The following is a 15,229-nucleotide window of genomic DNA, read 5'->3' as shown; positions in this document are numbered from 1 at the left end:
GTCTCTCCATATAAAAGCTGTTGAGCGAAATTTGGTTTTCTTGCAGATTAATTAACATACAGGTGGTTTAACTGTTTTTTATCCACTATTATTTCGGTATCTGCTGAGAATTGATCTCTCATGAAGATTATAACTTTGCATCTTTACCTTAAACTGTAGGCAACACCTTTTTTAAACTTCTGTGTTGTCTCCCAGAATTGGCTCATTTTGGATCTGCGTGGCACCGTAAGAGTTCTGGTCTGTAGGCACCCAAGGAGGGCTGAATTGACAGGTGCTCTCTATATCTCAATCAATAAATTTTCTCCTCCCTTTGATCTGTATATTCCTGCTGTCACTACAGTGAAATGGCCAGTTCCCTGCCAACCTGTCATGATGGCCACGGCAGCCTGAGAAGGCGTACCAAACCCAGGAGCAACTACCAAAACCAAGGTATTGCTAGATACTAATACCTATTCAACTACCTAACTGTGTGCAAACTACACAGTAAACATGGGCTATTTGGTAATTTTTTCTTATATACTTCAATACATTTACCTTTATAAAAGGTATTATGACACAACAGGGAGTTTGGCAGAAGCATTTGAATCGCCAAAAGCACTTCTGTATGTGACAGAGTGTGTCAGCTTCTTAACCTTGAGCTAGTACTGGATTTAGACCCACACTGGATGCCCAAGCTGTCCAGTCACACTAATTTGTAGAAGAACAGTTGCTATAAATTCTAACATGCTGTGGACCTGCTATGGTTAAGTCACAGAAAAGGAAAAACAACCAACCAACCAACCAACAAGACCATGCAGGCAAACTATGTGATGGCATTAGGGTCAGCTTTGGATGTGGAAAGGGTGGATATGGTTATCCATATTTTCCACCATAATAACAGCTGTTAAATGAATGAAAGAAGTAAAGACCAAGGGAAAAAAAAAAAAAGACATTTCTCCAGTTTTAAGTTAAAGGTGAGAGGCTGCTGTGTATAAATGTCTCAGAGCTCTGTTTAAAGAGGCTTGAAAGGCTAAAACTTTAAAATGAATGCTGATTACTTTGCTTCTGCTGTAACTGTACTGCTGTTTCTACCCACTTAAAATGATGCATTTAGGCCCAATTTACTTATTCAAAAACGTTATCGCTCGCTGCCATCTAGTGTTAATGGTACAGATTGTCAGGGACTAAAACTTGCTTTTCCAGCTTTAAGAAGTAAAAATTTACATTTTTCAAGTTTGGTCTTATCCTGAGAACCTGGAACTTCCTGGTTTCACTGACAGAGGGAGCCACAGATGCACAGTAGCTCAGAAAATCCAAACAGTTTATGCATAGGAATAGATTTGAGTTTAGAGGCCACAATGCAAGTCCAGCAAGTACAGTTACCTTGAGTTTTGCTGTCTTGATTCTGACTCTGCTTATCGGTTCTCTCCCTGTGTGGTCCCAGATTGGGTCCTGAAGCAGAAGCCCCAGCTGCTCCCCCTGCAGCTGGCTGTGCAGATGCGGTGTCCTTCCAGCACACGCTCCTCACCTCCACATGTCAAGGGAAAACTGGAGATATTGTTGCCCTTCACTGTCTGTGCAACAGATTTCTTTCCACCCGGGTGCATGAGAGTGCTGGTACACACTGGCTCTCAACAGCACACTTAGAACGCCGTCGAGAGACAGATTCAAGGATGGGGCCCTGGGGCACACAGGAGTGCATTTAGCAGACACAGTAACCTAGCAGCATGTATATCCATTCCCTCAACTTGCTGTTTGAATGGAGTAGCCAAATGCTTATATTCTACCTTAAACGGTTACTTAACTAAACTGTTACAGTCACACTTAGATTCAAAATGCCTATGGTGATTCTGGGAGGCAAACCCAGAATAGAACTTCAGTTTTAACAGCAAACTTTTTCAGTTACAACTGGCGTGGCTTTATGCCACAGGATTCAAAAGTATCAATGAATTGTGCTAGTGAGGAGAAAAACTCCAAGTCCTTGAATCTCTACAGATCCCATTCACCATTAGATAACGAGCAACTGTTCACCTTGGTAAGTGTAGCAGAGTGTGCAAAACCAGAGATAACCTCCTGCTTTCTCAGGCAAGCATTCAAAGTCTCAAAGCTGGGATAAAGCAGTCAGATGAGAAAGCATTTTCCTCATGTGTCATCCATGGCAATTTTAAGGCACAAGTCTCACTAATTTACAGTGCATCTTCCTGTGTTTTCCGAAGACTGGACAAATTCTGTACTCTGTGAATTACCTTTTGGTGGCTACCTTTTAAATAAACAGTAATCATAATTGTTCTTTGCCTGAAGAATTGACGTATATTAAGTTCTTAAAGAAAATGCCTGAATTCAAAAGCAGACCACAGAGTATTGCAACCACATACAGTCGTAATTATTTTATTAGCACTGTTTTTGAAACAAATAGATACTTCTTAAACACAGTTTAATACATGTTTATTTCCGCATTTGACATAGTACTGTATATTACATAATGCACTGAATAGCCAGTAAATAAACAACAAAACCAAAGTGCATACCGAAGTAGCAAGATCAGTTTTTAGGTTATCAGGAAGGCCAAAATCACATTAGCAGTATAAGGACAGTAAGTTGTAAATGACTAATATTTAACTTGTCATTCTATTGTTGCTATGTGCATGCCAGTACAAATGATCCCTCTGAGAACTGCATATAGTTATCCACAAAAGAAAACAGTCCTTCCCCTGTGTTCGTGATCTTTTTATTTCTTACCTTTCAGGCCTGATCCTGCAGTCCTTACTCAGCAAAACTTCCAGTGCAATCCGTCAGGTTAGTTTCTTACTTTTTCTTTAAGCTACAGAAAGTCCACTGGCTCACTCAAAACATCTGAATACTAAATAATTACAGTTTAAATTTCTAAAAATTTGGCGGTTCTAAAAATATTCATAACAGGAAATATTGTAATTAAGTACAGACCTAAGAGCACTAGGGCCAAATCCAGAAACAGCTCTAGACAGAAGCCTTGGAACTGTCAGAACAGCAGGGTTGGCATCTGGTGAGTTAGGCACTTTCCTGATTAGCCAGCCACTTCTAGGATCACAGTTTTGGATGTAGACACCTTCAGTCTCCTTAAATACTGTTTTGAGTACCTACATCGTTTTTTTGGATCTGGCCTTTTTTTATACTTGAATACATGATGTATCACATTAACATGATGCACAGACACTAAGAGAAGTGACCCTACAGTAAAACAAAGTGATAATAGAACATGATATCATAGTCATGTCTAGAAGAAGCTATTGTTCTTTTCTGTGCTTTGGTTACATGCATTTGTTTTAACAGCTTTTAACACTGTATCCCATTTACTATTCTTGTGTTCTAACTGCCTTTTCCTAAACTTGTGCTGAAATAAATCATTGCTGTCTTCATCCTCAGCCTCTGACACTATCTCCATTTTTTGTATAATCAACTTAATGAGGTCATGTTGCTTTTCCAACAGTGTTGATATATCTTTGAGCCTGAAAAAAGAGAAAAAAATATGCATAGAGCAGGCTTTGTAATTTCGTTTCAAAGAACATTTCAGTCATTAAAATTACAGATGCAAAAGACGTAACAGTCCTCAACTTCACCCTCTACTAACAAAAATATTATCTGGAGTATGTTTAATTTTTCAAGCTGTGGTACTTTTCCAGGTTTCAGAAAATAGGATTAAAGAAAAAATTATTGATTCTTGAGAAAAATAACATTATATACTGAAGGTAAGAGCAACTTCGCTCTTAAACTAAATTTCTCAACCGTTCTGTCAAAATTTTTTGCTATTGACTGAAGTAATTGGGCAAGAAAAAAGGGCCAGATTTACAATAGCAATTAAGAATCCACAAACATTTAGTGAACTTCACAACTACTTTAACAACATAGGAGAGACAGTGATGAGGCACTTATTGATCTCTTTTTGAGTGCTATCCAAAATGCAATTGATACAAACAAAAAGTTAACATCGGTTAGTATGACGCATACAGAATACAACGTCTGTCATTTTTTATGAAAGAAATGGGAAATGTGTCTAGAAACTTCATAATACCACCAAACAGACTTTTCAGGGTTTTTTAAAACCTGTTTTTCAAAATGTCTCATGAAATTAGAACATGAAAAACATAGTTACTGAAAAGATTCTCTGTGAAGAACTGTTTGGGGCTTCTTTAGATGTGTGAAACCAACAAGAATTAAAATAGCACAGCAAACAGTGAACATTAATACAAAGCAGAAACATCCCACTCTGGATCAAAAAACAAGAACATACACTCAGCACTGATTGCCACTGTCTTCAGTAGGAACCGAACTCTGTTTTGAACTCTGAGCGTAAAAACAGACGAGCAACATAGTAAAACAAAGTTTTCAGCCAATACTTTCAGAGCAGTAAATATAACTTTCCATAGTGGCACAGCCCCAAGTTATTATACTCCAAATAATTTTCTAATTTTATAAAATGATAGTTTTCTTCCCTCTCTAGAGGGCAAAAAGAGGAGTATGTTTGATGCTGGTTTCTAATATATTGATGTAGTATGGATTTGAAGAAAGTCTTGTTAAATTCCATGTTTTGCCTGCATTTGTAGGGTGTATTCTCACCCCTTCAACTCTTGCCAAGTCCTTCATGCAAAAAATACAGAATCAGAATCTGTGCAGGGAGAGAAAAATATAGTGTATCAAAAAAAAAAAAGAGAGAGAGAGAGAGAAAAGGAAAGAAAAAGAGAAAACAAAAGAGCAAAAAAGAGCAAGGGAGAGTGAGGTAAAGTAGAGAAAGAATAGATTTTCCTAGCTGTATGTTCACAGAAGGCTTTTCTGAAACCATTCTGACTGATATGTTGGTGAGTAAGGATAATAAGTACAGAAAATTCCTTCCAAGGCTCCAGGAAACAGATGATTTGTTCGAAGGGAAACCAGGACACCAATCCTTTTTTGGGGAAACAATCTGAAGCAGATTTACCATTGGACCAGTGGAAAGTTGGTTACAGATAGTGTAAATTTGCAAAGCAATTGGAATTACATCAATTGTGAGTTTAAAATAACCCTTGAAAACCTCCATACACAAACCTCTAATTCTGAAACAAAAATGCATTCTCCCCATTACTTCAGTTTACTTTAATGAGCAAACAAGCCTGTCCGCTTTCTCTTCCATGGGATAAAAATATTTCTCTACCATACAAGTATTTTGAAGGTAAATACACTACAGAACATAAAATACTAAGTTACCATAGTGAGGAAGCTTACTTAAGGGCACTAGCTACATTGAATTTTACTTTTTAGGTACAGTATGGAGCTCTGGAAAAGTTGTTTTTGTTTTTGTTTGTTTGGTTGGTTTGTTTTGTTTTTAATAGGAGTATATTTGTAATATTGATTCTACTTATTTTTACAGCAGTAAAATAACACAACAAATACCTGTACTTCTGCTTCAGAACTTCCAGCTCTAACGTTGTATCAGTGCTCTGTGCATCTGTTGTAGAGTCCTCACACCCAAAGCAATACTGGAACACACTCTAAACAAAACATAGAACCAAAATGCAATCATATATTATAGTCTGATAACAGATTAAAAATCCCAAATAAATGAATGGTGAAAGTCTCCCCACAGTGTTAAAGCTGTTTCTGTTGTGAAGTTATTTTTTTGCATATTAAACACTTGTTTTGCAAAATTTGTTTAATCAGGAAATTCAGTCTACCAACAACAGCTGAAATGAAAAGTAAACAAATAAAAGAAGAAATGACAAACGGGAGTAATTCTATTTTCTGTCTGAATAACTTCTGTAGCACGTCCCACATTAAAAAGTTACAGATCACTGAGAATGCAAACACTATATCTGAATGAGTTAGGCTGTACTCAAATTGATTTATCATTTTCACTGGAGATAGTCAATGTTTAATCATGATTCCACTGATGTCAGTTAATGGTTGAGTCTTAGTAATGCAATGTTCCTAGCAATCTCTGTACAAAGTAAGTCTATCATAGCATATTCTAGTAAGAATTCTTTAGCCTAAGATTCACCATCTTACCATAAATCCACAGTATCTTGGCCTGTTGGGATACACAGTGATTGATTCCTGGTCCACCCGACTTAAGAACCAAAATGGCAGCTTCTTCTCCAGGTTGGTGTGAAGATTAACCTAAGCATAGTTTTGCATTTAGAACAAGATATATTCTTTTAAGATAAAGACATGTTATGTTGTGAAAATAACCATCATGCCACTATATTCAAAGTACTATTACTAGATGTCAAGTCTCAGAGGATATCTGTGCTGCAAACAATGGTATAATATTTGAACAGTTCAGGCCAGACACTAAAAGCATCTAGTCATAGCAGTATTGAGTAACTCAGCAGAATTAATTACTCCACATATAGATGCACTCTCACAATTAAAATGGCTTCAAAATTGAGCTAGCTCTTGTGTAATGGCTTGAATAGCCTCTTAGTACACTGGGGGCTGCTGTATAGAATTACAGGGCAGAAATGTTCAAAAGATGTAATACCTATAGTAGCCATGGGTTTTAAGACCAAATAATAATGGGAAAGAGGGTGATCCCTCTCTTTTCTGTTATGCTATATCCTTTTACTAGGTTATGACAGAGCCAGAATAGATTAAGATGCAAGTGGAAGGCCTGTGAGAAAAGTTTTCCTTCGGGTAGAAACAAGTATGTTACATATGAGTGCCTTTTCAGAAGATGCTACCTTTCCAGTCATTCTCAAATTGCTACAGAAATACTGAGCACATGTATCTAAACAAACAAGATGTACAGTATAAACTTATTATAGACAACTATAATCCTGTCAAACATATAGAAGGTTATATGGTTAAAAAATATTTCATAAAACTGTCTGAAGCTGCAGGACACCACCCTTCCTGAGCATTCTGTTGGTAAAGAAATACCTGAAACAGGTAAAAAACATTCACTGCTACAAGAACTGCCCTTATATCTCTGCTTTAGTAATTTGTATCTCTAGCAAAAGCAATATCTCTTGGAAGGAAATATTTCTTTAGAAGGGAATTCTCGGAATACGTTTGAACTAAGCCAGTACAGCACACAATTTAAAGGTACGTGACTACCAGAAGCTATTTCTGATCTATTCCTGTTCTTGAGTGTTCTGTCTGTGCACACCTCTCCTTTTGATTTCTGTGTACATTGGCCTTCTTTCCACTTCATCAATTCTCTTCTTAAAGGTAACTCTCCAATTTCAAACATTGCATATACTGATTTTGAGATTCTGTTGTTGGAATAACTCAGAATTCATTGAACTGACTGTTCAAAAGTTCCTTAGAAATGCATTTGCTTACACATTTCCTTGACAATGACTCATAGGACTGAAAATGAGACTCAGAATAGGATGCCTGTGTTCACTAATTTGCTTTACAGAGATGTTAAAGATGTTAGGGTTGTTGATGATAAATCAGCTAATAATCTAAATGGTGTTCTAACAACGATATCCATTTCCTATAGTTGGTGCTTCTATAGTATGCTACTTACTTGCATTGCAATCCTTTTGAGTGCAGCATATTTTTGTACTTCTGCTATGTCCCCAACAGCCAAACCAATCTAAAAATATCAACAAAGATTTCATTATGCATTTTTTCATAGTCTGCGATTTTAGTTATATTTCTTATATTCATATTTAAATCCAGAATTTCTATAAAGTTAAATTTATTTTGTTTCATGTGAATTTGGAAACATACCCCTTATATGCATATTTGGAAAATCCATATCAGTAAGGCACTAAAGAGCTACTTCAAATCTTCATCAAGAATAACATTCCTTCTTTCTGATTCTTCATTACTGCTCTTATGTTAAAAACTTGATCTATTGATTGAACAGGATCAAGGCAGTAATAAATAACTTAAAAAACCTGAAACGTTTGATTTGCATTGCTCAACTCATATAGACACCCGATTGCCTAAAAAAAATTGACATTGAATGGAGCATGGCTGAACATGTATTACGTTTTCTGCCCTTCTCATCATTATCAGGTTTTCTGATTCTTTTTTTCAGGTCAGGCTAATTCGTTAGTTTTAACACTGCTGCTGACTGCTGGTTTGTGTGCAATGAAGATCTAGGTTTTGGCTTTTTTGTGTTTTTTTTTTTTTTTTTAATATTATAAATATTATTAGATCCAGGTTATGCTACAGCAAGGCATTGAACAATTAAGACTATGTCTACGCTAGAAAGTACACATTTATCAAAGTACTTCTTAACATCTTTGTTCACCAATTTTCTTTATCAAGACCTCATAATAATACATTGCAGCTCCAATTCAATTCCATCACAGGTACTACCTAAAGATTATACAGAATTACCCTGCAAGACTTAATTATGGGAAAACATTCAGAACAGTAAACTGGAACAAAAAAATGTCCAGGTAAAGGCAAACTTTTAATATGTTAATGAAAATATCAATTTGTTTAATAATGAAGGAATGTCATAAATAAGCACTATAGTAATTCGATATGCTAAAACTGTGTATATACCTGTGCTTATCCACTTTTTATATATTAATTAGCGTACTTACTAGCAAGTTCATAAGAAGGATTGGAATAAGCAAGGTAAATATAATGAGAACTGTGTAACTCAGGAATGGATAGGGTAATTCGTTGCTTAGTAATGGATCAAGGAATGCATCGTGGTAATTAATGTCTCCCAACATCATTGCAAATGTCTTCATTACAGAAAGCAGAGGCGTGCTGTATGTTTGCTGCAAAAAAGAAGAAACACCAAAAACGAGAAAAAAAAAATGAACCGTTGAGGTTTGTAAATAACCTCTTGAGATTTTTAGTCAAAAATAAAACTTATAAAGATAAAAAATTAACTGTGACATTCCACGAACCTGTGAACCCAACAGGACAAAGAAACTGAGTCCAAAGGCCAGTATCAGGAAAAAGAAAACAACAGCAATCCGAATCAAAGTCCTCAATATTTCCCAGAACATCACAACATAGATGCCATAATTTTCAAATCTAGAGAATGAGTAAACAGAACAGATATGCACAATTAAATATTAAGTTTCAAGTTTTTTACAGTTATTTATGTGAGGCAATAAGTAATCTTAATTTTCATATCTGAAAAGAGACATTTTGCCTCTCTGAGACATTCTGAGATGGTATGGAAATGTACTTTCACATCATAAAGAATGCAAGTGACCTTATTTACCGCAACCCTAAACTACATAATCTTTTATTTTAATGCACAAGAGCAGTACTTCTTCAAGATCTTCTTTTTTGTGAACAACTTCTACTCTCTCCATACCCACAGTTGTACAATATTGTACAACTCTTGCACTCGGAGTAATAACATTAGGAAATTATCACATTTTTTGCTGCTATTTGAAGCAAAATAGCAACTGGCACCATGATCCACCTAGCAGTCACAAGCCTGATTTTAAAACATTTTGCTTTTTATGACACTACAAAGTATGGAAAACAAGCCAACGAAAACAAACACATTGCTCAGGAAGAGAAGGGGAGTAGCACAGTTTTAAGACACCTGTGTTTCTAACAACAGTCTGTCTTCTGGCAAGCGTCTCCCATTCTTGGCTTACACAGAAACCAGATCTCAGAACATGCATTGTCATAAAACAGATTAAGCTACTTTCCCCCCCACACCTGAACTTGGGAATTCATTTCTTCTGCCAAATTCAGGGACCAGATGAGTGTTTCATGCTACAACAGTAGCAACTGAGAAAATCCCTCCACAGGATTTTCCCCCTGAAATATTATGTGTGAGGCTGAAAAGATTAATCTGGAAGGAAAGTAAACCCTTTCTTCTGCTATTTATTCGCTATTTATCAGGCAAAACTCCCTTGAAGTCAATGGAGTTAGAAATGAGTTAGAAAAATTATGTGTAGGGTTCTATTGCTATACATATGAAAAATATCCAGGTTGGGGAAGCATTTCATCGAGCAGAAGAAGAAAGGTTGGGCAATCATTAATTTGCTTTTTACTCCTTAGGTTCAACCCTCATTTTGCCCACAGCACACGAAAGAAGAGCTGCCCATTCATTGGTCATCTAAGGTCATGCACAAGTAGGAGGAGGTTTGCCAGCAGAGGCAGTACTATAAAGATACTCTGTCTTCATGACATTAACTCTGTTTACAAACCTTGTCCTTAAACATCTCAGCTACAGTAAAATGATCCTGAAATTAATCAGCAAATGCCAAGTTTGTCTGTCTGTCAGACCTCATGAGAGTGATTAATGCATATATATGACAAGAATCAGAAGAGCATATATGCAGTGTTATCACGTACTGTCATCCTTATTTTCTGAACAGCTCCAAATCATCGTTTTCTTGCTGATCAGCCACACCTCATCTTTGTGCCAGGTTGTCCTGCTCAGGCACAAAGATGTTTAATTTATTAGCTGTAAGCACTACACCCCCACTACTCTCCCCTTCACTCAGCAATCCTGCAGGCCATGACTTGTGGAAACTATTGTACCAGTGACAGTATTAAGATCATGAATGGCAGTAAACAAACCTAATTTCAACTAAAAAGTAATTTCCTCTATTATAGTTCTTTTACAGGACATTATGGTTTTAAAACGTGGGGTGTGCCATTTAATCTGTAAAATGATAAGAGAATTCACCTTCTCCCGCATGTTACTTATAAAAATAGACTTCCTTTTGATTCTTGTAATTAATTTTTTAAGTGAAAGTCTATACAGTATGATAACACACATTTTTCAAAATGTAAATGTGATGGCTTTGCTTATTTAACATTAAAATAAATCTCGTTATTTCTTTAGTTGCCACAACACATGTTGTGATTCTCTACAAGAAAAACACTCAAAACTGCTTTACAGTTCATTAGGTTAAAAAATTCCTGTGGTCCTGATCTTGAAACTTGCACTGCTTGGGAAAAAAACAAAAAAATAGGGCTATCAGACTTGATCAGTCATGGTTTAGGATACATAAGATATCTGAAAATATTACAAGTATTTTATTATAAAGCATGTCAATAACTTTTACCGTTGAAGGTAAAGCAAGAAGTTCATCCAAGACAAGTATACAGCAATTGCTCCACATTCCCACTGCAAATGAGCTGGTGTATTAATAAATAAAGAAGACACAAAAATTATGCTTGTAGTATAAATTGTCCAGTCCAGTAGATTGGAGTAATCCAACAAATATTTCAATTTCTAGGATTTAAGAGAGACAGATACATATTTACAAGCCATGCATCATCAAAGGACTGAATACCATAAACTATTTAAATCCTCTTCTCACTGTTAGTCTTATATAAATTGGTATTTCCCTTTTAATGAGGGAAAATCAGATTTGTTTCAATATCACACAAACTGCTATGCAAGCACACTGTCTGATTAATCTTATTTCTCGATGTATTTACCTGCTGAATGAGCTGAAATATTTCTTTGCAGATTCCCAGTAAACTCATAATTAAAACTAAACACATACACACTCTTGTGAAGTATGAATTCTGAAATAAAAATGAGAGCAGAAAACAAATTAGAAACTACTACGTGAACGTTTATTTTAGCTCTACCTACTACAGATAGAGGGTGTTTCAAAAAGATGGATCAAACATGTTAAAAATAACCCAAAAATTTGTGGTTTAATGAGTTATCAAATTTTAGGAACCTTTTTATAAATGCTCTATGCTCCTTCCACCTGCTGCATGGACTGTAGAGTTTCATTCACGTGCAGTTCGTGATTTAGTGATTGGGTCCATCTTTTAGAAACACCATGTATATTATACTGCCAAGTTCAGAAACTCTGTTAGCTTGCTTCAAATAAACTTACTACTACCTAGATTCTGTTTTACTAATATTTATTGTGTATTCTGTTTCACGTGTATTGTGTTTAAGTTATTCAAACCAGGTATGACAGTCTGTGCATTCCCACGATAAATAGTTGCTGTGCAGCTTCTGCTACTATTTGAGTTTGGGAACTGCAGTATTTATACCTCAGTTAAAATATATTTTGCCACTGGATTAACATAAAGACAAATTCTGTTGTCCATAACTTCACTATCATATTGCAGTATCCAGAATGGAAACAGAAGTCTCTGGACAAATTGGAAGTCCTTGCATCCTTATGTGGCTGCTCCCTTTGATGTCTCCCTTCACAACTAGCGTAGGCAAAGAATTCTTTCTACTGGCGTAGATAACAATGGTGAATTTAATCTTTATTGAATAACTTGTAGAGCTGATTCCCCACCTGAGGCTTCGTTAACACACAGGCAGACGACAAATTCACTTTTCAGTGGTGCTGCCATACACATCAGCATTTGCCAAGTCACGTTGTCCCTCTTTAACCTGAATTGAGAGTACAACACCAAATTCTGTAACATTCTGCTCCCTACAGAGCTGGCATCCCCACTCCATTCCCATTACTGAGCCATGGGAACACTGTCTCCTCCAGTGCATGACATTTCATGGATGCTGGTGTTGCTCTGGTCTCTCAGGCAGCACCTTCACGGCTTCTGTTAAGCGCAGTGCTTCCCCATCAGCTGGCATTGCTCCTCGCTGAAGGACAGGACTCCCTCTTCCAACTATGCTTCTTCCACCCAGTTTCTGATGATTCATGGAGCTGGGTCAGTCTGAGTCATTCTCTGTCTGCTGTACACAGCTCCTGTCACTGTCCTGTCTTCCACCAGGGAGGTGAGTTAGTGGAGCATGAATTCTTCCAGTCCTGATGGTTCTTCTGGCTTCTGAATGTTTGAGAATCTCGTACCTACTGGGCTTGGCATATGATTCTCCAGACTTTTTCACATATCAGGATATCCTCATGAGCCTTTTATAACCCTTGAGTTTATTTTATTTCATGTTTCTAGTAGCATATTCTTTTTTAGTTTCTTTTTCAGTTTGTTTTTTCTCTCCCAAAAGAACTGTAAAATATTTTCTTGCCTCTGTTATTTTTTTCTTGCCAAAATCATTGGTTTTAGTGATAAAATCACTTATTTGAAATGGATCATTTGAGAAGTTTGCCACACAGCAAAATCTTGCCTCCATTAACACCAATGTGTTACTGTTTCAGGGCTAATGGTGCAGGGATCTCTTCTCAGAATATCTCACTCCATGTCATGGAGATAGAACTCTGTGACTCTCCTGCCCTTCATAATAGACACAGGAGTGTAACACTACACGTGAGTTGTACTCACAGGTTCAATAAACAGCAGAACTTGCAGTTCCTTCTCTGGAAGCCTAGTAAGGCTCAGCTTAGGGACAACACAGCCTTCTCAAAAGACAGAACACTGCTTAGTTTTAACTGCAGGAAGGAAGCACGCACAAATGGACATCAACCAGTTGCACCAACATGTCTTTCTTTTCTAAAGCTTCATTCTCCTGTAGTGGTGGACCTGGCAAGTCTAACTTCTTCGGTTCACTGTGTCCTAATTACTCCAGTTCCAGCTTCTGAAAAAGTTTGAGCTTTGTCTCTTCGCAAGTCAAAAGTATCTATGGAGGACAGGCTTATCCTGAGACAAGGTTCATGCTTGTTTGCTTTTCTTATGGCCACATTGTTTCCATCCAATGCATATAGTGTATGTGACTGGGAGACAAACATTCAAAAGTGATTCAAAACTATGATGCATATGTACTTTGCTTACAAATAAAGTTTTTCATTTTGAGATATCGTAATTCCAAAATGGGGATATATCATTCACATGTTGGCAGAACACCATTTTTTCTATTTTTCTCTTTTAAGTTTATAAACAGGGATTATAGAAACAAACAAACAAACAATACACTTAAGAACCTTTAATGGAGTTTTCTATCCATATATGACTAAATTCTGCTCTTTCATTTTTCACTACTGTTATACACAAGTTAGCTATACACAGACTGGCAAAAAGTGTTCTGCCTTGGCATCGTAGTTTATGAACCTAGTGAAGAAATACTGGGCCTGGAGGGAAATACATAATACAGGCAAAGCAAGCTGTATTTGAATACCCCGAACCACTTTATTAGTGACTACTGTTTCCATATAAAATTTGCTTTTTTTTTTTTTTGAAAATATAAAGCATATAAAAAGCTAAAAATCCACTGTTTTCTGTATTTTCATAGTTAAACACACATTAATCCTTTTTCTTCAACACTGAAGAAATATTTCACTCCAGGGAAGAAGTTGAAATAATCATGTACCAGATGTGAAATTCTTAGTAAAGATTAAAAATAAGAAACGAGAACTGAAAATTATCTACAGAAGTTGCTGCTGAATGTTTAAAAATATCAACTTCAATTCTATTACTTGTAGTTGCTAAATCATAAATAATTCTATAAATTATTTAAATAAACATCTGTTTTTTAATATAAAAATCCTAAACATATCGTAACTAGTAAGAAAACTCAGTACCTCATATTCTAATGGTCTTGCTTCATAGATCTCTGTTCCATTCAAAGGTTTTCCTGGCTGTATGTGAGTGACCAGAAGAGTCAGTGGGATGAGACCGAGAGAATATATGCCTAAATTCATTAGATGTGCTCGAAACCCATAGGCCATCCTTGAAAGTAAGAACATTAAAGTTACTGCACGTCACAAATTTAGAAGAACATGCATTCAAATGTAACAGTCAACAATGTTTTCAAGATGAGAAAATAAACATTGCTTTTAACTTCCTTTTGTGATGAATGTGTTCATCGAACTTCATGTAGTCAAAAGTGTATCGGTCATTCTGAAATATTGTTTCTCTCCTTTTTAACTTGTCAATCCTATTATATACTTTTGCAATAAAGTGGAAACAAACATAGAGGTTGTCTTTGCTGTAAATATCAAAGAATCATTACTAAATTCTAAGCTACATTTTATAGGATAATCAATCATAAGCATACTCTAAATATGCTTATGAAAGGTCACATGGAAAAAAACTTTTGCTTCAGTCAATACTATAAATATGTACATCCTAGTAAACAACTGTCAGGCACAATAACTTTCATCCTGACATGCAATATTTTATGTACATTAAAATACACCTACCATTTCATAAGCAAATACTCTTTACACACAGGATGACTGAGCAGCTCCATGCGATTGTGGCGTACCATGGCCTACAAAACCAGAACGCAAAAGGATCAAAGTCATCTCATCTAGCTAAGTGCTTACAGAACTGGCTAGGTCACCTTCTTTACTTGAATATTAGCCCAATAAAAAGTAAAATTCCTGTAAAATATTCCAGATTTCTTCTGTATATGCACTCCAGCCCAAAGCTGTTGCTGTCTTTTCTCCTCTGCTGCTCTGTTACTCTATTTCAAGCTTCAAAAAATAACTGTACACAAACAGCATATTTTGCC

The 15,229-nt window shown here is 36.2% G+C and overlaps 1 protein-coding gene and 1 long non-coding RNA gene across 3 annotated transcripts in view; one reads left to right on the top strand and one right to left on the bottom strand.

The window, feature by feature from the left end:
* Positions 1-2,407: 2,407 nt before the first annotated feature.
* TRPA1 (transient receptor potential cation channel subfamily A member 1) overlaps positions 2,408-15,229 on the bottom strand; it is a 37,384-nt gene continuing 24,562 nt past the window's right edge. Inside the window, exons 18-27 of the mRNA XM_065832387.2 lie at positions 14,916-14,986; positions 14,295-14,442; positions 11,329-11,418; positions 10,950-11,119; positions 8,814-8,943; positions 8,499-8,681; positions 7,463-7,531; positions 5,995-6,105; positions 5,383-5,480; positions 2,408-3,464 (exon numbers count right to left, since the gene is read on the bottom strand). Coding sequence (XP_065688459.1) covers positions 3,233-3,464; positions 5,383-5,480; positions 5,995-6,105; positions 7,463-7,531; positions 8,499-8,681; positions 8,814-8,943; positions 10,950-11,119; positions 11,329-11,418; positions 14,295-14,442; positions 14,916-14,986 — 1,302 coding nt within the window. The 3' untranslated portion in view covers positions 2,408-3,232. The remainder of the gene's footprint in view (positions 3,465-5,382; positions 5,481-5,994; positions 6,106-7,462; positions 7,532-8,498; positions 8,682-8,813; positions 8,944-10,949; positions 11,120-11,328; positions 11,419-14,294; positions 14,443-14,915; positions 14,987-15,229) is intronic.
* Positions 5,956-14,688, top strand: LOC139827149 (uncharacterized). Of its 2 annotated transcripts, XR_011737399.1 has the most exons (5): positions 5,956-6,087; positions 6,926-7,032; positions 8,259-8,348; positions 8,657-8,733; positions 14,342-14,688. It is a non-coding gene; the product is annotated as an uncharacterized lncRNA (long non-coding RNA). The 2 variants fall into 2 exon arrangements; XR_011737400.1 differs by lacking the exon at positions 6,926-7,032.

This window comes from Patagioenas fasciata, chromosome 2 (assembly GCF_037038585.1).
Source record: "Patagioenas fasciata isolate bPatFas1 chromosome 2, bPatFas1.hap1, whole genome shotgun sequence".
Taxonomy (NCBI): Eukaryota; Metazoa; Chordata; class Aves; order Columbiformes; family Columbidae; genus Patagioenas; species Patagioenas fasciata.
Note: the sequence above shows the minus strand (reverse complement) of the source record. Positions and strands in the feature narration are given on the sequence as shown.